General features: G+C 42.0%; 1 protein-coding gene across 3 annotated transcripts; it reads left to right on the plus strand.

The window, feature by feature from the left end:
- Nucleotides 1-46: 46 nt before the first annotated feature.
- LOC104596179 (Protein kinase superfamily protein) lies at nt 47-27,936 on the plus strand. Of its 3 annotated transcripts, none has more exons than XM_088895657.1 (9): nt 47-286; nt 488-641; nt 1,109-1,199; nt 1,333-1,407; nt 1,487-1,575; nt 1,787-1,905; nt 16,396-16,536; nt 19,315-19,491; nt 27,677-27,936. In XM_088895657.1, exons 1-9 carry the CDS (start codon nt 184-186, stop codon nt 27,700-27,702), a joined length of 975 nt encoding a protein of 324 aa, XP_088751783.1. In that variant the 5' UTR covers nt 47-183; the 3' UTR covers nt 27,703-27,936. The 3 variants fall into 3 exon arrangements, with proteins under 3 accessions (XP_088751783.1, XP_088751785.1, XP_010255538.1); XM_010257236.2 differs by having other exon boundaries at nt 54-286; nt 19,315-19,391; XM_088895659.1 differs by lacking the exon at nt 16,396-16,536 and having other exon boundaries at nt 19,315-19,391.
- Nucleotides 27,937-27,946: the final 10 nt, after the last annotated feature.

Here is a 27,946-nt window from a genome sequence, read left to right on the forward strand (position 1 = left end):
ACACTACCGAACATCATGAGAGAAATCCTGCCATGGATAATTCAGATTCCTTCTATGCCCCTGAATGTAGGATTAAATACCTGCATTGACCTTACAGAAAACATAAAAGAGAGACCAATAAGTTCGAGACCATACGGACGCCTCCACCGACTGGATTGGTTTTAAGCGGGGGAGGGAGAGATAATGCTGTCGCACGTAGGAGTCCGTTCGCTCTCCTGCTGTTTCCCTTCACCTCGTCTTCATCGTTTATCCCTCACCAAACGCAACCTCCGTAAACCTTTTATCAGTAAGCAACAATGAACCTCACAATTCTCTCTCTCTCTCTCCCTCTCTCCTTTTCTTCAAGTACTTGGACTAACTGTTGCCCGAAATGAAACCAATTTATGGGTCTTAGGAAATTATGACTTGATAATTGTTCATATTTTAGAAGAGCTTTTAATTTGAACAATATTTGATGATATATTCGCGTTTGGATTTAATTCGACAGTGGCAGCGTTAAGTGATGATCCAATCAGTGAGTGGATTCTTACGGAAGGAAAGGCGACGCAGATTACAAGAATCAGTCCAATCGGTGGTGGTTGCATCAATCGCGCAAATCGATATGACACTGATGCTGGTCCCTTTTTTGTCAAGTCAAACAGGTATAAGCTTAAAATGGTCTTCTGAGGAATTGACAGTCATATTCAATTTCCCACCAATATGCTTCTGATTTGTGCATTTTCCTTTGGTGGTTTTTAGAATCTAGCTAGAAGCAGACTAGCGTGACAGGAACCTAAAATCGAACTCCTTCAACATTATTTGTTCTATGCTAGTTCTCATTTCGATACCTAACATACCATAAAATGCTTCTTCTACTAATTTTCCCGTGTGCATATTGGCTTTGATGATTTATGTGGAACAACAGCTTAAGTAAATTTTGATTTTTGGCGCAATTCTGTGGCATACCACTTTGCATTGAGTAGCAGTAGATAGCAGGTGCCATTAATGTAATTTCAGGGTCTGTACCTGTGACCTAAACATTATTTTCTCTCGTTTGGCTTTTTTAGCATCAAGATATGCCCTATTTGAAGGAACGCTAAAACTTCTATCTTCTGTAATTATGATTCAGGAGTATTGGACCATCAATGTTTGAAGGAGAGTCTCTTGGTTTAAGTGCTATGTACGAGACTAAATCAATCCGTGTGCCAAAGCCATTTAAGGTGGCAAGCTCGGTTAACTGGTTAAATATAATTAAAGCTAGATTAGTAGCTTGTTACATGCTTTCACTTCTCTTTTTGATTTTAACTTATGTAACCTTATATAGGATAAAAGTGAATTTTGTTGAATTTGTAGGTTGGGCCATTACCATCAGGTGGATCTTATATTATCATGGAGTTCATTGAGTTTGGTTCATCTAGAGGTGATCAGGTGAGACTGGTGATTTGTGCTTCTAATATTGGTAGGAATGAGTTGGTATCTTATTTATTTTATAATTATCTATTCTCAGTCAGTCCTAGGAAGGAAGCTTGCTGAAATGCATAAAGCTGGCAAATCAAACAAGGGCTTTGGTTTTGATGTCAACAATACCATAGGCAGGTGACATTTTTTGGTCGATGTTGACCTGTTCTTTCTCCATTTCTGTACTAAATATAGGCATTTAATCCATATTCCATTCTTTGTTAGGTTCATTCTGAGGAAGAGAATTAATTATATTAATTTGATGTTGTTATGGGCTCTATATTTGTTGTACCGGATGTAATCTTATGCACTTCGCTGAAGTCTAATGGACTTATATACGTTTCTACAGTACTCCACAGATAAACACTTGGTCATCAGATTGGGTTCAATTTTATGCAGAGCATAGATTGGGATATCAACTGAAGTTGGCAAAGGATCAATTTGGTGATTCCACCATTTATGAGAAAGGTAATCTAATTCTCAAAGCAATAATATGCTTTTAAAATGATTTTGGTACCATATTTTTGTAAGAATTACTTGTATTCACATTGATGAAAATTGATCGAAGAAAAAAATCATAAGAAGGAATATATATACTTTTGGTATTAAAGAAATTTGGCTACATACAAAGGGGGTAGCCACCCCCACTGGTCTACGAAATAAATATAGACAAGCTCATTAAAATGGACATTATCACTATGGAGAGGATATTTCTGCCTATAATTAACAATCAAGTCAGCTGCATGCTTCTTTGTGAATTTTACTCTAAAACTATATATGCCAGAGTCAGATCGAAAAATTGAGAAAGAGAAAGAGAGAGACAACACAACTGAATGGTGGGTGTGACAACTTGTGTCAGTCGACACCCTAAAAGAAATATTTATATTAAGTTGTAAAAGGACAGATCTTCCCTTAATATACATGAGAGATATAATACAAAGAGAGATATACAGAAAAGAAAAGTAAAAGTACAAAAATAGCCCTACGGCTAGATTTCACTGGCTCTACACTCCCCCCTTAAACTGATGCCTAGGAATAAGCATCAGTTTGTCCATGAGAAATAGATGCCGAGCCTGTGTCATTGCTTTAGTTAACAAGTCTGCCAGTTGGAGCCCGGAGGAGACATGAGGAAGAGATATGGTACCCTTAAGAAGGAGATTGCGAATGAAGTGGCAATCAACTTCTATGTGTTTGGTGCGCTCATGGAAGATGGGATTGGATGCAATTTTGATTGCACTGATGTTGTCTGCATAAAGAGGAATAGACAATGGTGTCTCACTTAGTATTTCAAATAAAAGAGCCCGAAGCCATATGATCTCACTACACACGGAAGACATAGCCTTGTATTCAACTTCAGTGGAAGATTTGGACACAGTAGCTTGTTGCTTGCACTTCCATGAGATAAGGGAGTTGCCTAGGAAGACACACCAGCCAGTTGTAGACCGTCGGGTGTCAGGGCATCTAGCCCAATCATCATCTGCATAGGCCATAAGATGAATGGGAGATGATGAGGAGAAGAATATCCCATGTGATAGTGTGCCCCGTACATATCTTATAATCCAATGAATTGTAGATAAATGTGGTTATCTCGGAGAAGACACAAACTGACGTACTATCTGAACTGCATGAGATATGTCCAGCCGAGTCATGGTGAGATAGATTAAACTGCCCACTAGCTGACGATAAAGGGTAGGATCTTCAAGGGGAGACCCATCATCTTTGTTGAGTTTCAAATTCAGTTCTAGTGGAGTGTCCACAATCTTAGAATCACTAAGATTTTCCAGTTTAACCAGATCAGCTGCATACTTCTGTTGATTAATAAAGTAGCCTCGAGAATTTCTACTCACCTCAAGGCCCAAGAAATATGTCAACGGTCCCAAGTCCTTCATCTTGAAGGATTCATTGAGTAACTATTGTAGCCTAGAAATTCCTTCTATGTCATCCCTTGTAATGAGTATATCATAACATAAAGGAGTAATATTGTTACTCCTTGTTTCCGCCTTAGGGTGAACAAGGAGTAATCAGAAGGACTATGAATAAAGCTAGCATCAATGATGACAGATCTGAACTTCTCAAACCAGATCCTAGGAGCTTTCTTCAGGCCATAAAGTGACTTATTCAGACGACAAACAAGCTGCAGATCTGTACAATATCCCAGAGGAGGCTTCATGTAAACTGTCTCTTTCAATTCCCCATGGAGAAAAGCATTCTTGACATCTATCTGATAAATTATCCATTGTTTGACTGCAGACACAACCATCAAAAGTCGTACAGTGGTCATCTTAGCTACCGGAGCAAAAGTCTCCTCATAGTCTATCCCATTTTCCTGTTTGTAACCCTGTGCAACAAGCCTAGCTTTGTATTTGTCTAGGCTTCCATCAGATTTTAGTTTCACAGAATAGACCCATCGGCTTCCTATGAGAGATGTCTCAGGTGGAGCTTTGACTAGGTCCCAGGTGTCATTCTCCAGAACTGCTCGAATCTCAGAATCCATTGCATCTTTCTAGTGTGGTTCTGCTACAGCTTGCTGATAAGATCTGGGAATGTCTGTGGTAGATAAAATGGCAGAAAGGAGCTATGGTCTGGTGAATAACCATAACGGTTAGGTGGACGAGAAATTCTAGAGGAACGGTGTAAAGTAGGAGCAATAGGTTCAGAGGGAAGATCTTGAACACTTACGAGGTAGTTGGAGTGACCGGATCAGTAACTGGAGGTGGAGTAGAGGGGGGGATGGAGACTGAAGAAGGTCGTTGCTTCCTGAAGTAGGTCTGAAGTTGTTGTAGAGGTGACAATGGAGTATCCGGTGTACCTGTAGAATCAAAACTATGCAGCAAGGAAACAAAAGGAGCTGGGAACTTCACAATATGTTCACAAAATGACACACTTTCAAGAAAAACTACATTACGAGAAATTCAAAGACGATGAACCAAAGGGTTATAGAAAAGATACCCTTTATGTTCAGAGCTATACCCTATAAAGGCGCACAAAGCTGCTTGTGTAGTTAACTTTGTGCGTTCATGGGGTGGAAGGTGGACAAAACAAGCACATCCGAATACTCTGAGCATGTATAGGTCTGGGGATTTGTGGAAGAGGGATTGAAAAGGAGAGAAATTGTTCAAGACTGATGACGGAAGACGATTTATGAGATACACAGCAGTGCTGGCCGCCTCCACCCAAAACCAAGAGGGTACGTGGGAATCCTGTAAAAGGGTTCTGACTACACTCAAGATATGCCCATTTTTCCTTTTCGCAACCCTATTTTTTGTGGGGTGCCTGGACAAGATTTTTGGGTTTGAATTTCATGTTGTTTTGGAAATCTCCATCAATATACTCTCCCCCTGAATCCGATCGTAGCACACAAATTTGGGCATCAAATTGAGTGGCAACATAGGTGTGAAAGTGCTGAAATACGGAGTACACTTCAAATTTCTTTCGAAGAAAATAGGTCCAAGTGAAACAAGTGCAGTCATCAATAAAGGTTACAAAATATTTAAAACCCACCCGTGAGACAATTGGAGACGACCAAACATCACTATGTATTAAATAAAAAGGGACTGTTGCATGTTTAGAATGAGAAGGAAAAGGCAAAATATGACTCTTACATAAGCCACAAGTAATGCAGTCTTTATTCACATTTTTAAGAGAAACATTAGAAACAGGTAAACTACTAGAGGAAAACAATTGATCAAGTTTCTTAGAGAAAGGATGGCCCAGTCGTTTATGCCACAAGTGCCAATCTTTATTACAATTAACAGATTCAAAACTAGAAGTAGTAGAAATCAAACATGAAGTAGAAGCAGACAGTTTTATTCTTCTCAAATTCCAATGCAAAGAGTCTTCCCAGTCTACGCCCCTTCCCCTTCACCTCCGCAGTTTGTCGGTCCTATATCAAACAACCATTAGAAGTAAATGAGACATTGTTACTTTCCTCTACAAGTTGGCCAACAGAAATTAAATTGGTTGTAAGCTTAGGTACAAATAGGGTTTTGGACAAATGAAATGGAGATGACTTAGAAGTAGATAAATATAAATCATCACATCCAAGTATATCTAATTTCTCACCATTAGCAGTAACAATGTGTTTTTTTTGGGGAGATGGGGTTTAGGACACTGGCCAAGAGTGGCCCCTGTCATATGGTTAGAGGCTCTTGAGTCAATGTACCATAGATGGTTCGGTGAGGGACAATAGGTAGGAGATTTACCAGACAGGCCCATAGCAAAGAAGGCTGAAGAGATAACAGAGGACATGAGCTGTTGAATTCGTTCTTCAGACATGCAACCTGAGGTGTCATTCTGCCCAGTCATAGAAGTAATAGAGGATTCTACATCTGATCCATCTACACCTGTCTGATAAGCCTTGTAGCTTCCTTTCTTCTGATTTGATCCATTGCTTTTCTGAGGCCGAGTGGGGCATTTAGTGATAATATGGCCAACCTGCTTACAGTAGGTGTATGTATTCTTTTTCTTGTAGTGAGAAACTGTTATGGACGCATTCCTCGGGATGACATACCATCGCCGCTGGCAGCAGCAGAAACCTGACCCACCGCCAGCAGCAGTAATGATTAAGTGATTCTCAGTCTACCCAGTTCGGCAGCAGTAGTCTCATCCAGATTAGATTAGCTTATCTTGCTTGTTCTTATCTTATTTTATTACTCTTATCTTATCTTGTTAGTAAGTTATCAGATTAGGATTAGCTTATCTTATCCTTAGCAAGATAGAACTGGAAGTCTCCCTATTCAACAAGGAGACTCCCTCAGATTAGGACTCTTGTAATCTTGTATTTAAGGAGACACCCTTATTGAATGAAATCATCAAATTATTCAGTCAACAGGTGAGTTAGGAGAGTTGGTGATCTCTTGGACAAATCACCAAAGGTGCCAAGATAGGTTCATCACGAACAGGAAGGAACAAGGGAAAACAGGAGGTTTTCCCCGTGGGCCGACCCGTGACGAGATCCTATTCTCGGGCCCTCAACAACTTGGTATCAGAGCAAGGCGTCATGGGACATCTGGAACAGCTACCATCCAAGGTCCACAACCTCGAGCACCAACTCGTGGAGACCAGCTCCGAAGTTCATGAGATCAAAGGCGAAGTGAGGGAACTGTGACGTCTGATGGAGGTGTTCCTTTCTAGCAGGGAAAGGAACTCTGAAGGAGGGACAGCCGCTAACGACCGCCGACCAGATCTGTCGGAGTCTTCTGGCGAACAGCAGTCCGTTAGCCATGGAGCAGCCGTCGTCCCCAAGTACAGCAGGCTGGAGTTCCCGTCGTACAACGGCAACGGAGACCCCCTAGGCTGGCTGTATCGCTGCGAGCAGTTCTTCCGGAATCAACGAACAGATGACCGGGATAAGGTAAGCCTAGCCGCCTTTCGTTTAACAGAAGAAGCACAACTTTGGTTTTATCGGTTAGAGCAAGAAGAACCCGGGCTCAGTTGGCCCTAGTTTAAATCCTATTGCCTTCTTCGGTTCGGACCCCCACTAACCAGCAACCCGCTGGGCGAGCTAATTAACCTTAAATAGACCGGAATAGTTGCTGAATACCAACGACAGTTCCAAACCCTCCTCGCGAGGGCATCCTCCGTGCAACCCGACCAGCAAGTGGATATGTTCACAGCAGGGCTAGCAGAACCCCTGCGAGTGGATGTCGAAATGCAGAATCCCCCAAATTTGGTCACAGCCATGAACTTAGCCCGCGCATTTGAGCGCAAGCTGCATCTCAGCCGCGGAATTTTTAATGTGGGTCGTCCACCAAACTCGTGGGTGCCCCCAAGATCAGCAGCAACGACCCCCTCTTCGGCTACCAGCCGGGAATTGAAACCTCACACGACCACCACCTCTAGAGCAGTGACAAATACAGGCAGTAACATGGCCACTCCTCCCATCAAGCGTTTGACCAGAGCAGAAATGGCAGAACGTCGAGCGAGAGGTCAATGTTTCAACTGTGATGACCTCTACTCGGCAGGACATAGATGCAAGAGGCTTTTTTGCCTTCTCATCGATGAGCAAGAGGAGGAGGAAGGGGATCCTGCCACATTCGAGCCAGAGATCTCTCTCCATGCGATCACCGGTATTAAAACCTCTCAGACCATGCAGTTACAGGCACAGATCGCAGGTCAGTCGGTGCGCATTCTCGTCGATTCAGGGAGCACACACAACTTCATAAGTGAACATGCCGCCCTGCAGTTAAAACTACCAATGGAACTCCGGCCACGGCTACAGGTAGCCGTCGCAAATGGTGAGAAAGTTCACAGTCCAGGGATTTGTAAGGACGTCCCGATACAGGTCAATTCTGAACTTATTCTTGTTGATTTATTTGTGCTCTCATTGGATGGGTTCGATATTGTTCTTGGAGTCAAGTGGTTAATCACCTTAGGGCCAATTTTATGGGACTTTAGTGCACTCACGATGACATTTCACCTAAATGGGAAACAAGTTTCATGGAACGGTTGCAGGGTTAAAGAAAAGAGACCACAGGTCCATACTCTTCAAACAAAGCCGACAGTTATGGAAAAACTCCTCGCCGAGTTTTCAGATTTATTCCAGGAACCCAAGGGACTCCCTCCTCCCCGAGCTTGCGACCATCGCATCCCTTTAGTGGCAGGGTCAGCGCTAGTCGTTGTTCGGCCTTATCGCTACGCTCACCTACAGAAGGATGAGATAGAAAGACAGTGTACAGCGATGCTGCAACAAGGAATCATACGCAAAAGTCACTCCCCCTTCTCTTCGCCGGTTCTATTGGTGGCAAAGCAGGATGGAACGTGGAGGTTCTGTGTTGACTATAGAGAACTCAATGACCGGACAATCAAGGATAAGTTCCCTATTCCCGTTGTGGACGAACTGCTGGACGAATTGCATGGTGCGTAGTATTTCTCTAATTTGGACCTCAGATCAGGGTATTTCCAGATTCGCATGGCTTCCGGCGACGTGAAGAAGACTGCCTTCCGCACCCACCATGGCCACTTCGAATTTTTGGTCATGCCATTCGGCCTCTCCAATGCCCCATCCACATTTCAGTCATTAATGAACGAGGTATTTCAGCCCCATCTGCGCAAATTTGTTTTAGTTTTCTTTGACGATATCCTCGTTTACAGCAAATCATGGGTAGAGCATGTGCATCATCTGCGATCAGTTTTTGAGCTCTTGCGCCAACACAAATTATTCCTCAAAAGGTCCAAGTGTTCCTTCGGGGAGCGATAGGTTCTTTATTTCGGCCACGTCATCCATGGGCAGGGTGTGACAGTTGATGGTTCCAAGATTCAGGCTATCAAAGAATGGCCCAAACCTCAATCAGCCAAGGCCTTGCGCGGATTCCTTGGATTAACGGGTTACTACCGCAAATTTGTTCAGAACTATGGATTGTTGGCAGCACTGTTAACCAACCTGTTAAAGAAAAATTCCTTCCGCTGGGACAACACAGCAGATGAAGCTTTTCTGGCGCTAAGGACTGCCCTGTCCTCCACCCCGGTCCTGCAGTTACCTAATTTCGCCCTCGAGTGCGATGCTTCCAGAGTAGGTATCAGCGCCGTATTACAGCAGCAAGGGCACCCAATTTCTTTCTTCAGCCGCCGACTGGCCGATCGGCATCTAAAGCTTCCAGCCTATGAGTGCGAACTGATCGGCCTCGCCCGAGCCGTCTAGCATTGGAGACCATATTTGTGGGGGCGGTCGTTCGTCGTCAAAACTGATCATTACAGCCTCAAATACCTGTTAGAGCAACGTCTCACCACTGCCCCTCAGCAGCATTGGGTTAGCAAACTGCTCGGGTTCGACTTTCGGGTAGAGTACAAGGCGGGGTCCTCCAATCGCACAGCTGATGCCTTATCTAGGCGAGATGAAGATGCGATGACTCTGTATGGCATTTCCCAACCCCGGATCTCTCTGTTTGACGACATTAAGAAGGCAACACCACAATCTCCGAAATGGTCACCCTTGGTCCAGAAGATCCAGTTAGGCACTGGCGACCCCAATTGGTCGCTTCAAGATGGGTTGGTACTATATAAGGGACGGGTCCATCTTCCGTCCGACTCCCCGTTGATTTCCACCATCATCACCAGCATCCATAACTCCACCCATGAAGGCGTTCAGAAAACGCTACACCGCATTCGGACTGATTTCCATTGGCGAGGTATGAAAACTTCCATTCGAGATTTTGTCCAGAAATGCTCCACATGCCAACAACATAAATGGGAAAACCTACACCCAGCAGGCCTCCTTCAGCCCCTTTCCATTCCGTCACAGATCTGGGCTGACATCTCCATGGACTTCATTGAAGGACTACCCAAGGTAGGTGGCAAATCAGTTCTCTTTGTGGTAGTCGATCGTTTCTCTAAATACGCCCACTTCATCCCTCTATCACACCTGTACAGTGCCACTTTAGTTGCCCTCGCCTTCTTCACACATATTTTTCGCTTACATGGGTTACCAGAATCCATTGTCAGCGATAGGGACCCGGTTTTCACCAGTGCCTTCTGGAAGGAGTTATTCCGACTGCACGGCACCACCCTGGCCTACTCTTCAGCTTACCGGCCGTAGACCGACGGTCAGACAGAGGTGGTCAACCGCACCATCGAAATGTACCTCCGTTGTTTCATCGGCGATCAACCGTGACGGTGGGTGGATTGGCTCCCTTGGGCCGAGTACTGTTACAACACAACCTACCATTCTTCCCTCGGCATGACTCCCTTTCGCGTCATTTATGGCCGGGACCCTCCCCGCTTGCTGTCCTACGAGCTGGTTCTACTCGTTTGGACGCAATTGATCACTCCTTACAAGAACGCGACGCCCTCCTAGCCGACATCCACCTTCGCTTACAGCAGGCCCAACTCCGCATGAAGCTCACCTATGACAAGCACCATCGGGAACTGTCGTTCGATCCAGGACAATTTGTTTGGTTAAAGCTTCATCCCTACCGGCAACGCTCCTTGCGCCACAGGGCTGCCCCGAAGCTGTCCCCTAAGTTCTATGGGCCCTTCAAGGTTCTACGACGGATTGGCAGTGTGGCCTACCAACTGGAACTGCCAGCGACCAGCCGGATTCATGATGTCTTCCACATCTCCTTACTGGAGCCATTTACAGGTGTTCCTCCGAACCAAGTTCCCCCCCTACCACCCCTGAAAGATGGCAAACTGATCCCCCAACCGAAAGCTCTCCTCCGCTCTCGTTTCAATCGAGGAGTTCTTGAAGTCTTGGTGGAATGGTGTAACTTACCATTGGCCGAAGCCACATGGATCCCATTGACAGAGTTCCAGGCCACGTACCCGGAATTCGAGCTTGAGGACAAGCTCTTAGTCTAGGAGGGGAGTAATGTTATGGACGCATTCCTCGGGAAGACATACCATCGCCGCCGGCAGCAGCAGAAACCTGACCCACCACCAGCAACAGTAATGATTCAGTGATTCTCAGTCTACCCAGTTCGGCAGCAGCAGTCTCATCCAGATTAGATTAGCTTATCTTGCTAGTTCTTATCTTCTTGTTCTTATCTTATTTTATTGCTCTTATCTTATCTTGTTAGTAAGTTATCAGATTAGGATTAGCTTATCTTATCCTTAGCAAGAAAGAACTGGAAGTCTCCCTATTCAACAAGGAGACTCCCTCAGATTAGGACTCTTGTAATCTCCTATTTAAGGAGACACCCTTATTGAATGAAATCATCAAATTATTCAGTCAACAAGTGAGTTAGGAGAGTTGGTGATCTCTTGGACAAATCACCAAAGGCGCCAAGATAGGTTCATCACGAACAGGAAGGAACAAGGGAAAACAGGAGGTTTTCCCCGTGGACCGACCCGTGATGAGATCCTATTCTCGGGCCCTCAACAGAAACATGTCCAAACTCCTTACATTCATAGCACTATATTTTAGAGAAGTCCTTCTTCCCTTTCGGTTTTGTTGCTAGAAAAACCGTATCAATGCTAGATTCCTTCCTTCCATCCAGAGTAGTCTGTGTGGCAAATTTGGTTTCAGCCCTTAGAATTTCACCAAGAATAGTATCCAAGTCGGGAAGTGTTCCTTGACTCAGGATATTTGATCTAACAACTTCGAATTCAGGTCTGAGATGCATTAGGAAGTGGATAATCTTTTTTTTATCGAAATGTTCCTTCATATACTTCACACAACATTCTAAAGGATCATTCCCCATGTGAACAAGCTCATATTCGGTCCAAAGGTTAATAAACCCGGCATAGTATTGTTGGACCTTTCTTTCTTCTTGATAATAGGAGAAGATGTCAGCCTCTATCTGATACTGTCTTGAGGTGTTTGATTGCTGATATACTCTTTCAAGATACTCATACATCTCATAGGCAGTCCTATATCCTGTCATAGGAATTGCAGTGTTAGTTTCAACGGATCCTAAGATCCAAGATGCAATTTTTGCATTATCAATTCTCCACTGATTAAGACCCTTGATGTCCGAATCATTAGGTTTAATTACTGATCCATCCAAATATCCTCAGAGACCTTTCGCCTCGACATGGAATTGGAAATTGAATTTTCAAAGTGCATAGTTCGTACCATTAAACTTGATGGGGAGAACTTCCATTCTTTCTGATGCCATTGAATCACAAGAGCAAGAAAAACCGCAGAGAGAAGTGTTCAAAACAGTAGAATAATGAAGTACCTTTCAGTCAATGTCCAGAAAAGGAAACTGTAAGGGTCTGCCGAACTCTGAAGTGGCTCAAAACTCTTCTAGATCAAATCCGATTCAAACTAAACCAATTGGAAACAATAGATCTACCCTGGGCGACACTAGATCTAAAGTTTCAGCCTGATCCGATGCTTTTGGAGGGAGATCCAATCCAAAAGAGAAATCTGGTGGCGTAGCAGTCCAGGAACAAAGTCTGTCGAGTTCTGATTAAAAGCAGCTTCAGAAATCGGATTTAAGAACACTCAAGAGTCTCCCAAATACTGTTAGGGAGTACTCTAGATAACAGATAAGAAAGAGGTGAGGAAGTAGTCACTCGTAGATCAGATCGTGACCTGCTATGATACCATGTCAGAGTCGGATCGAAAAACTGAGAAAGAGAAAGAGAGAGAGACAACACAACTGAATGGTGGGTGTGACAACTTGTGTCAGTCGATACCCTAAAAGAAATATTTATATTAAGTTGTAAAAGGACAGATCTGCCCTTAATATACATGAGAGATATAATACAAAGAGAGATATATAGAAAAGAAAAGTAAAAGTACAAAAAATAGCCCTACGGCTAGATTGTTGGGGTATTGTGGAGGAAGATATTAGGTCAGTGTTTGAGGAGTTCCACAGAAGGGGAATAATCAACCTGGGCTTGAACTCCACTTTCATTGCTCTGGTTCCTAAGAAGAAAGAGGCTTCACAACCAAGGGACTTCAGACCTATTAGTTTGGTGAACAGTTTACAAAATAATCGCAAAAGTGTTGTCTCTAAGGTTAAAGAAGGTTCTTCCTTCTATAATTGCACCTAACCAAGGTGCTTTTGTGATGGGAAGACCAATTACTATTCAAATCTTGATTGCAAATGAGAGTTGGAGAGTTTTGGGAAATCCAAGAAGAAAGGAGTGGTGTGTAAACTGAACTTGGAGAAGGCTTATGACTTGGTTGATTGGTCCTTCTTGTTGAAGGTGTTGAAAAGTTTTGGCTTTGGAGACAGTTGGTGTAATTGGATTTAGGGTTGTATTAGAAGTTGCCACTACTTTATCTTGGTGAATGGAACTGTGGTGGATTTCTTCCCTGCCTCGAGAGGAATAAGACAAGGTGATCCACTATCCCCTTTCCTATTCACTCTGATTGCTGATGTACTTGGGAGATTAATTCAGAGAGTAGATTCAAGGAATTTAATAAAAGGATGGAGAGTAGGAAGGGAGGAGATACTTCTTATTCATCTATAGTTCGCAGATGACACTATCCTTTTCTGTGAAGGTGGGGATATTGAGTGGATTCGGAACCTAAAGTTGGCAATACAACTCTTCGAGCGGGTATCCAATCTCAAGGTGAATTTGGATAAAAGTAGTTTGGCGGGTGTGAATCTGGAGGAGAGGGAGCTTAGAGAGTATGCAGATGTCTTAGGGTGTGCAACCTCGGATTGGCTGATGGCTTACTTAGGCCTCCCCTTGGGGGATAACCCTAAGAAGGTAAGCTTTTGGAACCCGGTGGTGGAGAGATTTGGGAAAAGGCTTGCCTCTTGGAGGAAAAATTATCTTTCTTTGGGGGGAGAATCACTTTGATTAGATCAACCCTAGCTAATATTCCTGTGTACTTCCCATCTGTGTTTGAGATCCCCACAAAGGTCTCTAACACTTTGGAAAAGCTTATGAGGGATTTCTTGTGGGAGCCTGGAGAGGAGAAGCGGGACTATAGGGTGAGTTGGGAGGTGGTAACTAGAGGTAAAAAGCTTGGAGGTCTTGGGATTGGGAATCTTAGGAAGAGGAACATGGCATTGTCGGGGAAATGGCTATGGAGGTTTTCGTTGGAAAGAGACAAGTTGTGGACAAAGATTGTGGCTAGTATACATGGGTTGGAAGACAATGGTTGGGAACCTGGAATCTTGGTAAGGACTACAGCCGCTTCTCCTTGGTCAACCATACACAAATTGCTTCCAGTATTCTCCCCTTGTATCAGGTATGGTCTTAACTCCGGTAATAAAATAAAATTTTGGGAACAACTTTGGGTCGGGGACTCACCTCTAATGGACCAATTCCCCTCTTTGTATGCTCTTTCTGATTTGAAAAATGAACCAATTTCTTCCTTCTTAACCCCCTCAGACTCTCCTTTAGGGTTTGGGTGGAACCTAGGGATGAGAAGGGCAATTAGGGACACAGACTTGGACCACATGTTGTCTTTGTTAGCCATCCTTGAAAATGTCTTCTTGGATCCCATTAAGGAGGACACTAGATTTTGGGCTCCCTCCTCTTCAGGTGTTTTCTCTTGTGCCTCATTTTTCGAGACTTTAACTCAGCCTTTTGATCCCATTGGGTTGTCTTTCCCGGTTAAAGAAATTTGGAGTAGGCCCATTCCTCCTCGGGTTGGTAGTTTTTGTTGGGAAACTTTCCTGGAAAGAATTAATACAAATGACCTACTTCAGAAGAAGAGACCCAACTCTTGTTTACTTCCTAATAGATGTACTCTCTGTAAAGTTGATGGGGAAACTGGTTACAACCTTATGGTCACTTGTTCGGTTGCCAAATCAGTTTGGTGGTGGTCTTTTCCCTTTTTGGGTGTGTTTGGATTCCCCCTGGGAGTGTCCAAAGCTTGTTCTCTCCCTCTTTTTTCAGATGGCCGAAGAAGAGAGGGAAGACTATGTGGAGAAGTATTAGGGCTGCAGTGTGTTGGTCTCTATGGGAAGAAAGAAACTCACGAATATTTTCAGATAAGGAAAGAACCATTGGAAACTTATTAGATCTAATCCTGTTAAGGGTGGCACATTGGTTGAAAACTATGGAATTGTTCTCAGATTATTCTGTGGCTAATGTGGTGAGAAATTGGAAGGAGATAACCTCCTCTGCCCTTTGTAAGAGGACCTGTAGTCCTTCGTGGTCCCCTCCTTCTGGGTTCATAAAATTGAATTTTGATGGTATCTGTATAAGGAACCCAGGGCCTTTTGGGATTGGGGGAGTATTCAGGAATGAGGTGGGGGCTATTATTGCTATGTTCTCAGGCCCAATTGGGGAAGGAGACTCTCTTAGGGCTGAGATCCTCGCAGCCCTAGAAGGTATCCAAAGAGAAAGGGAGTTGAACATCAGATGTTTGGTTCTTGAAGGTGACTCGGAGGTGGTGATTAGGTGGCTAAAGGGGGGAGGCAGCGGATTATGGAGTTATAACAATGAGAAGAATAAATTTAACTGGCTGAGTAGGGATATTGTGGTTCATTACAACTGGGTGAAGAGGACTGCTAATTCTTTTGCTGATGGGTTAGCAAAGCAAGGGGGGATAGGGTTTCGACTTTTTGGGCTAACTTTTGAATTTTCCTTGTATTCTTTGGTGGGGAGCTAAGTCTTTTTACCTCCCCTTTGTACCTAAGCTTCACATAGTTTCACATCTTTAATAAAGTTTCTTGTTATTGATAAAAACAAAATAGCCCTACGGCTACATTTCACTGTCTCTACAATATAATGATTTTCATATTGCCTTTGCTTCTATTAGTTTCAGATGCATTAGAGCAATATCACTGGGGCATAGATGAGTAGGTCAATGTTAGACCACTTGATAAAAATACTAATTACTGATTGTGTCCATCATGAAATGCTCAAAACATTTATTTGGTTGTGCATTTAGTGGTAATACAAACTTTTTACATGATATCAATTTCTATCACATTCATTTATGTGTGTGTGTGTGTGTGAGAGAGAGAGAGAGAGAGAGAGAGAAGGATAAATTAGTTTTTTTCCTATTGAAGTATGGCATATTGAACATGTCTGATGTGCTCATCAGCTGTGCAAGATGCCAATAAGATGAATCTTTTGCTGTTACGTTAATGGAACTTGATCTTTTCCTTTTGGAATCTCTCTTTCTATGAGATTTTCAAATTTTACTGCCTTTTTGTTACACACAGATAGGCCTGTAGTGAATCTGAGCCAAACTAAGCTGTGTCCAATTCTCAGATTTGCCACTCATCATCAGGTTTAGGTTTGGCTTGGTCTCATTATGAGCCTGAAGTGCCAACCGAATATCTTGGGGGCTGGGCTCATTGGTTGTTCATCTGGGATCACATAAATTCTGTACATAATAGGCTTTGAAGTTATTGGGCAGATATAGACCCAAATGTTTAAATGTAAAAAGCCCATTCTCTACTTAAATATGTATGTCTGAAAGTAAACTATATGTATCCTTATATGTCCGTAGCGAACCATGACCACCATAGTTCATGCTCAGCTCAACTGAGCTAGCTTTACTGTTGCAGATTTGTATACTTTTTGGGACATCTTATTCTACTTGTATTCATGTTGAAGATAATTTATTTCCATGCCTGTTCTCTTGATTTTTAACAGGACAAAGACTTGTGAAGAATATGGGACCTTTATTTGAAGGTGCTGTTCTTGAACCATGCCTCCTACATGGAGATTTATGGAGTGGGAATATCAGCTCTGACAAGAATGGTTACCCTCTTATACTGGACCCAGCATGCTACTGTAAGTCCAAGTTGGATCAGGTTCTTAGATTGGTACCTGGACTGGATGCGTCATCTTAAACTAAGCATTTCTTTTAATTGTATGAGATCAACCAGAGTTTGTTAACACTTTAGAAGATCTGGTGGTTTATTATTCGGGTCAAATGAAAATAGAAAAGTAATCAGCTTTATAGATAGATGTATGATAACATTTTTTTTTAAAGGAAGGGGAGTTTAAGCCATGACCTTGTGGTTGTGGCACAGAAGATTAGCCATTTGTTAACTTTACAAATATTTTAGGTCATTTCTTGTTAGAGCTTCTTGATTTGTTTCTATATAAATATGTCCAGTAATGGAGCATGCAATGAGCCACTCAAGGATACCACTTTCTTATTTGTAGGTATGTTAAAACATGACAGATAATTTCAAAAGATACTAAGATTATGTGCATACAATATTTAGTATAACTGGATTTGGTTCATTATGTAACTAATTGATTCAGCTGGACTTCAATATTATAAATTCTTAATGAGATAAGCTAAAATGACTTACATGGGATTTGAAAATTTGTCAGATTGAACAGGATACAAATTGTATATGATCATGATCTAATACATTTTGCAATTGTATGTTTAAGAATATTAATTTAGTAATGAAAGATGGAGGAAATACCTTCCTGTTTGATGTATTGACAGGCTTTTAGTTTAGATTCATATTAGGGACTCTTTTTTAGGTATGTTGAAGCTTTGACTTGATTGATTAAACTACAAAATTGTATGCTGAAATGAATGTGTTGTTTCCTGGGTGACTACCTCTGGGAAACCTAGGGCTGCAACTTGGGCCAGGTTAGCTCTTACCCAACCTGAAAAAAACAGGTTGGGTTGGATCATGTTGAAGTTAGGGTTAGGGTTGAAAAGTATGAACCTGACTTAACTTTGGATTGGACCTTGGCCAACCCCCGTACCCAACTTAACTTCATATTTGTATCTGGAAAAATTTTTATAAACATGTATTTTTGTAAGCACTTGTGTATATATGCACATGCCCATGTATTCATATGAATGTATGTATATATGCAACTCTGAATCCATAAACGTATGCATGTAAATATGTATCTAATATGCATGTATATATGTATGCCAACAATTTTAAGTTTAAAGGAATTTTTTTCTAAAGCATGATAACTACGTCATTTTATATATAATAATGTTAAAACTGAATCGACCTCAACATTTGTGCCTAGTAAATAAAAACATTTGGCAAAAGAAAGTAGAGAAGTCAGGCCAACCCGAACCTAACCCAATCCCTATTAACTTTGGGTTCAGCAGCTTGGGTTGGGTTAGGGTTGACCTCAGTCTGACCTAACATGGCCCGACTTGCACTCCTAGGGAAACCAGCTAGCTACTTCTGCTTGGAGATGAATTATTGTTACTAAGTTTTTATCTCTCTAATGTCTGTTTTAGTAGTCATTTGTTTTGAGTCTCATGCTATTGCAGATAAGTTGGAAGTTGGTAATGGTTTGAGTCATTGCTCATTATTCTATATCAAAGAGGACGTAAATTGAACAAAAAGTATAATTTAATGGAGTGCTTAGTTGTTTATAAATGTGAGCATGGGGATGATGGGCATTGGAAGACATAAAAAGAGGAAAATTCTGGGTTACAGAGGAAAGTGATTTATGAGAAATATTTGGGCAGAGAAGATGGAAGTAGAACTATGTGCCAAGAGTTTAGGTTGTGGGGTTGGTTTGGAGATCTGTTAACTACCACATGGACTTGGAAACATAGTTTTCAAGGTGTCAAGGCAAAGCTAGGTGATAGGGGAGCGCCTTGTTGCCTAGTCACCTAGGCACCCACCTAGACAATGAGTTTTTAAAATAAAAAATTATAAACCCTAGGGTAGTTCCCTTATGTTTCTTAGTAATAAGAAGTAATTTTTAAGTTTTAACTAATAATTACCATAATCCTCATGAAATAAGTATAAAGCCCACATCAAAAGATAAAAATCAACATAACTATAAGGGAAAAAAATAAGAAAGGAAACATACAAACTATAAGGATTAAGCCCTTGTATTGTTCCTACAAAGAAGTCCTATTGATTTTTCTTTTGTGTCAATTGGATAAAATCCTCAAGTTATTTCATATCAATTCAAGTTTTAAAGTCCTGAAGGGTTCAAGACTATGCTGACTTCTGTGTCAATTAAACACAAACAAATAAGAAAAGAATAAAAAGAAACAAGTATAAAAATAAAAATAACATTAATACTATAAATACATAATATGAATAATTTAGTCTAATAATATTTATTGTACTACTATTAATAACATAAAATAGAAATATAAAAATATTATGTGGTGTCTTGTTGCCTAGGCGTCACCTTGACAACTATGCTTGGAAAGGGAGCTCCATAGATTCTATATAATTGGAAGATCTTATCTGATTGAAGAAACATTGAACTTTGTGTTCCTTGATTAAACATATATTCTGCCAAAAATACATTATTATAAATTTTGTATTGAAAAAATGACTTAAAGATGAAAATTATGTGCTCCTATTCATATGGTATTTCAGTATGTTTCTTATCATAGCAAGGATTGAGGTTATAGCAAAAGAACCATTTCTTTAAGCTTTAAATAATGGGCCATAAATTGTTGATCCTGCCTATCTGGGCTTTTTTTTTGGCACAAAGTGGTCACTCTTAGACTTCTGCTTGTCAGCCCAGGTTTTACCATTGCACCAAGAAATGGGCCCTTACTTTTAATCTCTAATGCTTTGCTAATTTGTTAATCTTCTTGTCTAGATGGACATAATGAAGCAGAATTTGGAATGTCATGGTGTGCTGGATTTGGGGGATCCTTCTACAAGTCCTATTTTGAGGTATATTCTTTTGTAACATTTTCTACATGTGGACATCTAGCAAAGAAAACAATTGACGACATGAATGAGGATAGGATAATCCGCAAATTCATTCTTCTAGGTATTTTGCATGTTGCTCATTCAGATATTTTGGTATCGCTCTTTTCTCAAAGGCTAGGAACTAAATGTAATAGCAGATGATCTTGCAAAATCCAGGGCCCATTTGGATACTTTGTATAGTAATTGGACCATGCCTGTGTAATCCTCGAGAATCCTTTTTTTGTTTTTGTTTTGTTGTTTATCATGTCATGTACTCTTTTCTTTTTATAAGTTCTCTTTTCTCAAAAAAAAGAAAAAAAGAAAAAGATCAGGGGAGGTCATGTTTGTAACTTCTTTTCTCCGTATAATGACTTAAGAATCCTTCCAATAAAGTCTTTGTTTATTGATAAAAATATTGGTAGAGTAGTACTTTTTATTTTTTGATCAATAACCACAGAATTCATTAATATTGGAAAAAAGTTACAGGGAAGAGGAGCTAAGGATGCTTAACTCCCCAGAACAGAAATACATTTGATTTAAACACTCAGAACCTTACAATTGAGCCCAAAACCCAGAATTTCTAAAAAGTCCTTGCCTAGCCAATCCATTAGCAAAGGAATTAGCATTTCTTTTAACCCAAGTACATAGGACTTCCATATCCTTAATCAGCAACTTGAATTTTCTTTTCTCATTACTGTAGCTTCACATCTTGGAAGTGTCTTCTTTCAACCAATCCACAACAACTGCAGAATCTCCTTCTATAATCAGTTTCTTAACTTCAATTTCTTTGGCCCTTTGCACCCCTTCCAACACTGCTAACACCTCAGCCCTCAAGGAGTCTCCCACTCCAATTGGACTAGAGAACAAAGCTATTACATTGCTTCCCCATGCTACTGCCATCAAAATTTAGTTTGATAAAACTAGGAGGTGGAGGGTTCCACATGATATTCAAAGTCTTCTTCCTTGTAGCTGAGCTAGCAACTTCTTTCCACTTTCTTAGCAAATCGTTTGTTGAAAAATCTGTAAACTCCTTCATTGTCTTCAGCCAGTGTATTACTCTAATATGAATCAACTCTACCATATTTTCCAAGCCTCTCTCCTTTTCCGAGAAGATCCTTGCATTTCTTTCCTCCCATAATGTCAAACAAACAGCAGCTCTCACGCATCTCCACATAATTCTTGATCTTTTCGTTGAGCATTCAATAGGTGAAGAGGAAAACAAGCTTTGTAGACTAGTTGGAGGTGTCTACCTACACCCAAATAAAGAAACAAACCAATCCCAAATATTTTTTGCCAAAACACAAGATATTAGTAAGTGGTACCTAGACTCACCAGCAGCTTTGCATAAAACACACTAGTGTGGAGATAAATAGCTATTGGGTCTTTTTCTTTGAAGTAGGTCACCTGTGTTGATTCTTTCAAAGAAAACTTCCCAACAAAATCTCCCAACCCTCGGAGGTATAGGTTTACACCACACTTCCTTGATAGGGAATGACAATCCAATAGGAGTTTCTGGTTGTATTAGGGCTTTAAAGAAGGATGCACAAGTAAAGGATCCAGAGGGAGATAGAGACCAGATCCTACTATCTATCTTTGTGGGTTCCAAGAAAATCCCATCAAGAATGGACAAAAGAGTTGAAACATTATCCAGTTCTGTGTCCCTGAGTGCTCTTCTCAAACCCAAGTTCCAAGCAAACCCGGAATAGGTTTACACCACACTTCCTTGACAGGGAATGACAATCCAATAGGAGTTTCTGGTTGTATCAGGGCTTTAAAGAAGGATGCACAAGTAAAGGATCCAGAGGGAGATAGAGACCAGATCCTACTATCTATCTTTGTGGGTTCCAAGAAAATCCCATCAAGAATGGACAAAAGAGTTGAAACATTATCCAGTTCTGTGTCCCTGAGTGCTCTTCTCAAACCCAAGTTCCAAGCAAACCCGGAATTTGAGTTTGAGGAAACGAGGAAATTGGTAATTGGTTCATTTTTGAGGGTGGAACTTGCAAATAGAGCTGAAAATTGTTCTTTCAAAGGGGTCTCCCCAACCCAAACATGTTCCCAGAACTTTATGAGATTACCCGAGTGTAAATCATACCTGATCCAAGGAGAGAAGAGGGGCAAAATATCTTGTTGGTAGAGTAGTACTTCAAAGCAATATTTAAAAATGTGGATTGTGGAGGCATGGGGTGAAGCGCAAGGACCTTTAGGCTCATGAGTCGTAATCATGAGTTACTGATTCTTAAGAAAAACATCAAACTAATATAAGATGTATAGAATCTTGTATAGGAGGAATGTATTCTTATGTAAGAAAAATCATATAAATGAATATATGTTTACATATTCAAAGGAATTAAGGATATTATTAGCTTTAGAGAAAGGTACCACATTCTTGCAAATCATTTAATAATTATTAAGAAGCTCTAATTTTTTAAGTTGTATCTCAAAATGGTTTTGTTAGTGGTGTTAGTGAAGGGGTATTTCAGTCTTTGTACTTGTTGAGAATGCTGATGTGTACTGTTATGTTAGTTCGAGTGCCTCTTACTTAAAGAAGGGCACTCAAGTCTTTTTCAATAAGTCAATAATATAATAATAGGTCTGGCCGAATCAAGGGATTAACTTTTTTCCCTAATTCGAACCAGCCTTTCTCTCTTTTCTCTCTTCTCTCTTTTCTTCTTTCCTCTCCTACTTCTTGCTGTCTACTTTACTCTACAGTCAACGAACAAGACAGAATTCTATGGCAGGTCAAACTTCAACATGGTATCAGAGCTAGGTTCACCAAATCAGACTTGCTAGAATTCTGCCTTCTGCGCATTCGAATTAGGGTTTCACTTGGGGTTCTCAGTTGTGAGTTGGAGACTGGGAAAAGGGCTGAAAAGGAGTGATCGCCCTCTTCCCTAGGAGGTCTCTATGCCTCCGATTGTGTCGTTGGTGATTGGTTGCTGTGGTTTCTAAGCCCTAGTTAGGGCTGGTACGTGTGGTGCAGTGGTGTCTCAGCCCTTCGTATGGTTGGCCTTCAGGCGATGAGGTAAAGTTTTTTTTATATATTTTTTTTGTTATGGAATACATGAGAGGTGTAGTACAGTTCGCATGATGGGTTCTCAGATTGCAGTATGCTAGGGTTTATGCTAGGGTTTATTCTGGTTTGTGTGTGATTCGAATGGCAATAGTGTCTACTTAATGGTGAAGCTTCCTATAGTTGTGGATTAATGTTGGTGGTGTTACAAGTGTGGTTTTCAGCTTTTGATATCGCTGAAATCAGTGTGTAGACCTTGGTGAGTAGGGGTTGTGGTGTTGTAGTTTTCAACATTTAATACTGCTGAAATCAGTGTACAGACTTCGGTGAGTAGGGTTTGTGGTGTTGCAGTTCTCAGCTGTTGAAATCAGTGTGCAGATTTCGATGAAGTGTCTGTGTGTAGTGTGCAGTGTGTAGTGCTCCTAATTCAGTGCTCAGAATTAAGGGAGTTCGGCAATGGCAGATAACAGTGATAGTAAACCTAGTGTCATGATATCTACTGACTACCTGAATGTCCAAATGACCTCCATTAAACTGAATGGAGAGAATTATGTCCCTTGGGCCAAGTCTGTAGAGGTTTTTCTGAAGGCGAAGAAGAAAGTGAAGCATATAAGAGAGGAGAAACCCCCCGCTAATTCTCAGGAGTATGAAGACTGGGAACAGGAAGATGCACAGATCATTACATGGTTGTGGAACAGTATGGAACCCAAAATCAGTGTGAACTTCATGTTTCTTGACACAGCCAAAGAGGTGTGGGATCATGCCAAGAAACTGTATTCAGGTCAGGATAATACCACTAGGGTATATCAACTGTATCAGGAATACTTCAATCTGCAACAGGGAAATCAGAGCCTTGAGGAGTACTATGCCAATGTGAGGAATATCCGTAATGAGTTAAATGTCTATCATCCTCTCACTTCAGATGTCAAAGTTCAACAGCAACAGCGAGAGCAGCTTGATGTAACACGGTTTCTGGTGGGGCTGAAGTCTGAGTATGAACCAGTACGAGCCCAGATACTAGGGGGATCTGCTCTTCCATCTTTAGAGGAGGTGTTTGCTCGTCTTCGGAGGGCTTCCATTGGATCTATGGACTCTAATGTCTCCGATAAATCAGCATTTGCAGTGTCAAGAGGCCGAGGTGGCAGAAGTGGGACTCGAGGAACCCAGCCTGGCAGGAGTGGTAGTGGTGGATCTACACACATCCGTGGTGGTGGTCGTACTGGAGGCAGAGATTCAGGGGGAGCTCGTGGTAGAGGACGTGGCTCGGGTCCACGGAAGTGTACTCACTGTGGTTTGGATGGACATACCATTAACTACTGCTATGACTTACATGGTCCTCCCTCGACGTGGGCCAACCATGCCATGACTAGTGACACCAGTTTCAGCCCTACACAGGAGAAACGGTCAGCTGACCCGATGCCTTCTACTCCCTCAGATGGTCCAGGCAAGGAGATGGTGAGTGTTCCTCGTGATGAGTATGAGAGGTTTGTTCAATCCAAGTCGCAGCAGAACACAGCTTCCTTTGCACACTCAGGTATGGCTTGTTTGGCATCCACACCCAACCCCTGGATTATTGACTCTGGAGCCTCCGATCACATGACGGGAACTCCAGGTGTGTTTTCATCTCTCACTCATTGCTCAACATCACAATCTGTTACCCTTGCTAATGGCTCCACGTCATCTATCTGTGGTGTTGGTAATGTTGACCTAGACCCTGTATCCCTATCCTCTGTTTTATATGTACCTAAGCTTCCATTTAATCTTATGTCTGTTAGTAAGCTGACCAAGTCACTTAAGTGCTCCATCACTTTTTACCCTTCTATGTGTGTTTTTCAGGATCTCAAGACGGGGATGAAGATTGGTGGAGGGCATGAAGCCGGTGGACTGTATTATCTTGATGGTGGTGGACGAACGTCAACGGCTCTTCAGTCATCCATTTCTCCTCTCCAGTGGCACTGTAGATTTGGTCATCCTTCGCTGAAAGTGTTGCAGTCCTTAGTCCCTTCATTGAGTCAACTTTCTGTTTTAGATTGTGAGTCTTGTCAATTTGGGAAACACCATCGTGTTCCCTTTCGTTCTAGGGTCGATAACCGTGTGTCGAGTCTTTTTTCTTTAATTCATTCAGATGTTTGGGGTCCTTATAAAGTGATGTCATATAATGGATACCGATATTTTGTTATTTTTGTTGATGACTGTTCAAGAATGACGTGGCTCTATTTAATGAAAGAAAGAAGTGAATTATTTTCCATCTTCCAGAAATTTTATGCTGAGATCCGCAATCAATTTGGTGTTCACATCAAAATTTTCTGTTCTGATAATGGTCGTGAATACTTGTCCTCATCTTTTCGAGAATACTTGGACCACCATGGGATTATACACCAAACTTCATGTACCTATACTCCGCAACAAAATGGGGTTGCTGAGAGAAAGAACCGCCATCTTGTAGAAACGGCACGCTCCCTCATGCACCACATGAATGTTCCCAAAACTTTTTGGAGCGATGCAATGCTCACCTCTTGTTTCTTAATTAATCGGATGCCCACGTCTATCCTTGATGGTCGTTCTCCTTTTAGTGTCTTATTCCCCAACATGTCTCCGTTTCCGCTTTCTCCCCGGGTATTTGGGTGTGTCTGCTTCGTTCATAATCTGAGTCCCGGGACTGACAAGTTAGATGCACGTTCCCTGAAGTGTATCTTCCTTGGTTATTCCCGAACTCAGAAAGGGTACAAGTGTTATCATCCTAGTTCTCGTCGTTCCTTGGTATGTGCTGATGTTACATTCTTTGAGTCTACTCCGTTCTTCGTGGGGTCCGGTGCTGCTGCTTCCCCCACATCACCACCTCCTCTTCCTCTTCCTGTGGCTGATCCACCTCCTTTGGTTCCAGTCATGCCTACGTCCTTGCCTCCGGTGCCACCATTGGTTGACCGTCCACCCATCCGTCACGTGTATACACATCGCCCACGTGTACCGGCTGCAGCTCCTCCAGCTTCATCACCGTCGACAGATCCAGCTCCAGCTTCGACACCAGCCTCCGACCTAGATCTTCCTATTGCCTTACGGAAAGGTAAGCGTACTTGCACCCTTCACCCTATTTCCAATTTTGTTTCACTTACCCACCTCTCCGCTTCCCATCGCCAGTTCATATCTTTGTTATCCTCCGTGGTTGTTCCTAAGGATGTCCAGGAAGCCCTTACCTCTCCAGAGTGGTGCCGTGCTATGGAAGAAGAGCTCTCTGCTTTGCATCATAATCACACTTGGGATCTCACCGCTCTTCCTCCTGGGAAGCAGGCTGTCGGTTGTAAGTGGGTGTATAGTGTTAAGTACTTGCCAGATGGTCGTGTTGAGCGCCTGAAGGCGCGGCTGGTTGCCAAAGGGTACTCCCAAACCTATGGCATTGACTACACGGAGACGTTCTCCCCGGTTGCTAAGATAGGATCAGTTCGTGTCGTCATCTCCCTTGCAGCTATGTCTGGTTGGCCTCTCCATCAGCTCGATATCAAAAATGCCTTTTTGCATGGGGATTTGCTCGAGGAGGTCTACATGGAGCAACCACCTGGGTTTGTTGCTCAGGGGGAGGATGGTAAGGTATGTAGACTTAAGAAGGCTATTTATGGACTTAAACAGTCCCCTCGAGCATGGTTTGGTAGGTTCAGTGAGGTGGTCAAGAAGTTTGGTCTGAAACAGTGCCAAGTTGATCACTCTGTCTTCAGTCTTGACTCTTCGGCAGGTAAAATAATATTGGTGGTGTATGTGGATGATATCGTTGTGACTGGGAATGATAAAATGGGCATTGACAGATTGAAGGCATTCCTACAGGAACACTTTCAGACAAAGGACCTTGGCAAGTTGAAATACTTTTTGGGCATAGAGGTAGCAAGATCTAAGCATGGCATTAATTTGTGCCAGAGGAAATATGTGCTTGATTTACTGGAAGAAACAGGATTGTTGGGTACTAAACCGGCTGAGACACCTATGGAAACAAATACGAGGCTGAGCAGTGATATAGGTGAAGTGTTTGAAGAGCCTGGCAGATACCGACGACTTGTAGGCAAACTAAACTATCTAACCATTACTCGGCCAGATATTTCATTTGCGGTTAGTGTGGTGAGTCAGTTCATGCAGAAACCTTTGGTCCCACATTGGAATGCAGTGCTAAGGATTGTGAGGTATCTGAAAGGAGCTCCTGGTCGTGGTTTGCTGTACAGAAGTGGTGGAAAACTGGTAGTAGAAGGATACACCGATGCTGATTGGGCAGGTTCTATGTCTGATAGACGATCTACCACAGGCTATTGCACCTTTCTGGGGGGTAACCTGGTAACATGGAAAAGTAAGAAGCAAACAGTTGTGGCAAGAAGCAGTGCAGAAGCGGAATATAGGGCCATGGCACATACTGCTTGTGAACTAGTGTGGCTGAGGAACCTTCTACAGGAGATAGGATATGACATCAGTACTCCAATGAAGCTCTACTGTGACAATCAGGCAGCGGTTCATATCTCTTCCAATCCAGTGTTTCATGAAAGAACCAAGCACATCGAAGTTGACTGTCATTTTGTGAGAGAGAAGGTGCTGAATGGGGTGATAGAAACTGCATATGTTAGTACGGGAAACCAGTGGGCAGACTTGTTTACAAAAGGCTTGAGTCGGGGGAGAGTGGACTACATATGTAACAAGCTGGGATTATATGATATATACTCACCAGCTTGAGGGGGAGTGTTAGTGGTGTTAGTGAAGGGGTATTTCAGTCTTTGTACTTGTTGAGAATGCTGATGTGTACTGTTATGTTAGTTCGAGTGCCTCTTACTTAAAGAAGGGCACTCAAGTCTTTTTCAATAAGTCAATAATATAATAATAGGTCTGGCCGAATCAAGGGATTAACTTTTTTCCCTAATTCGAACCAGCCTTTCTCTCTTTTCTCTCTTCTCTCTTTTCTTCTTTCCTCTCCTACTTCTTGCTGTCTACTTTACTCTACAGTCAACGAACAAGACAGAATTCTATGGCAGGTCAAACTTCAACAGGTTTTAAATATGTTAAAACATAGGCACAAAGCACAAAGGCATCTCAAGGTGTGATGAATGTGCTTTATACTTGAAGAGGCATAAGCCTCAAGATGTAAGCCATAAGCCTTTTAAGAGACTGGCTCAAAGAACCAAGGTAGAAGGAAACCTGAAGACAAGGATTTAGAGTATACTAACGAAACTTTTGCTTCCTTAATTTTCATCCAAGATGGACATTTGTAACATAACATCTTTTGCAGGTGATGCCCAAGCAACCAGGGTTTGAGAAGAGGAGGGACCTTTATATGTTGTACCATTACCTGAACCATTACAATTTATTTGGTTCTGGTTACCGGTCATCAGCCATGTCAATAATAGATGACTATCTTCGGATGTTAAAAGCATAGCCTATGGTCTTAAGATTCTTTTCGGTTCTTGTACATGTATTTCTTGGACTAGGTTAAGTTAATCGACATGCTCCTTGTAAAGTATGATCGATCAAATGCATATTCCTTTTCCACTTCCTCTTG

This window comes from Nelumbo nucifera, chromosome 1 (assembly GCF_055504915.1).
Source record: "Nelumbo nucifera cultivar China Antique chromosome 1, China Antique-T2T, whole genome shotgun sequence".
Taxonomy (NCBI): domain Eukaryota; kingdom Viridiplantae; phylum Streptophyta; class Magnoliopsida; order Proteales; family Nelumbonaceae; genus Nelumbo; species Nelumbo nucifera.

Coding starts and splice junctions, on each gene's coding strand:
- LOC104596179 (XM_010257236.2), top strand. CDS start 184: ATGCTGTCGCACGTAGGAGTCCGTTCGCTCTCCTGCTGTTTCCCTTCA. Junction 287..487: donor CCTCCGTAAACCTTTTATCA/GTAAGCAACAAT, acceptor TTAATTCGACAG/TGGCAGCGTTAAGTGATGAT. Junction 19,392..27,676: donor TCTACAAGTCCTATTTTGAG/GTATATTCTTTT, acceptor CATCTTTTGCAG/GTGATGCCCAAGCAACCAGG.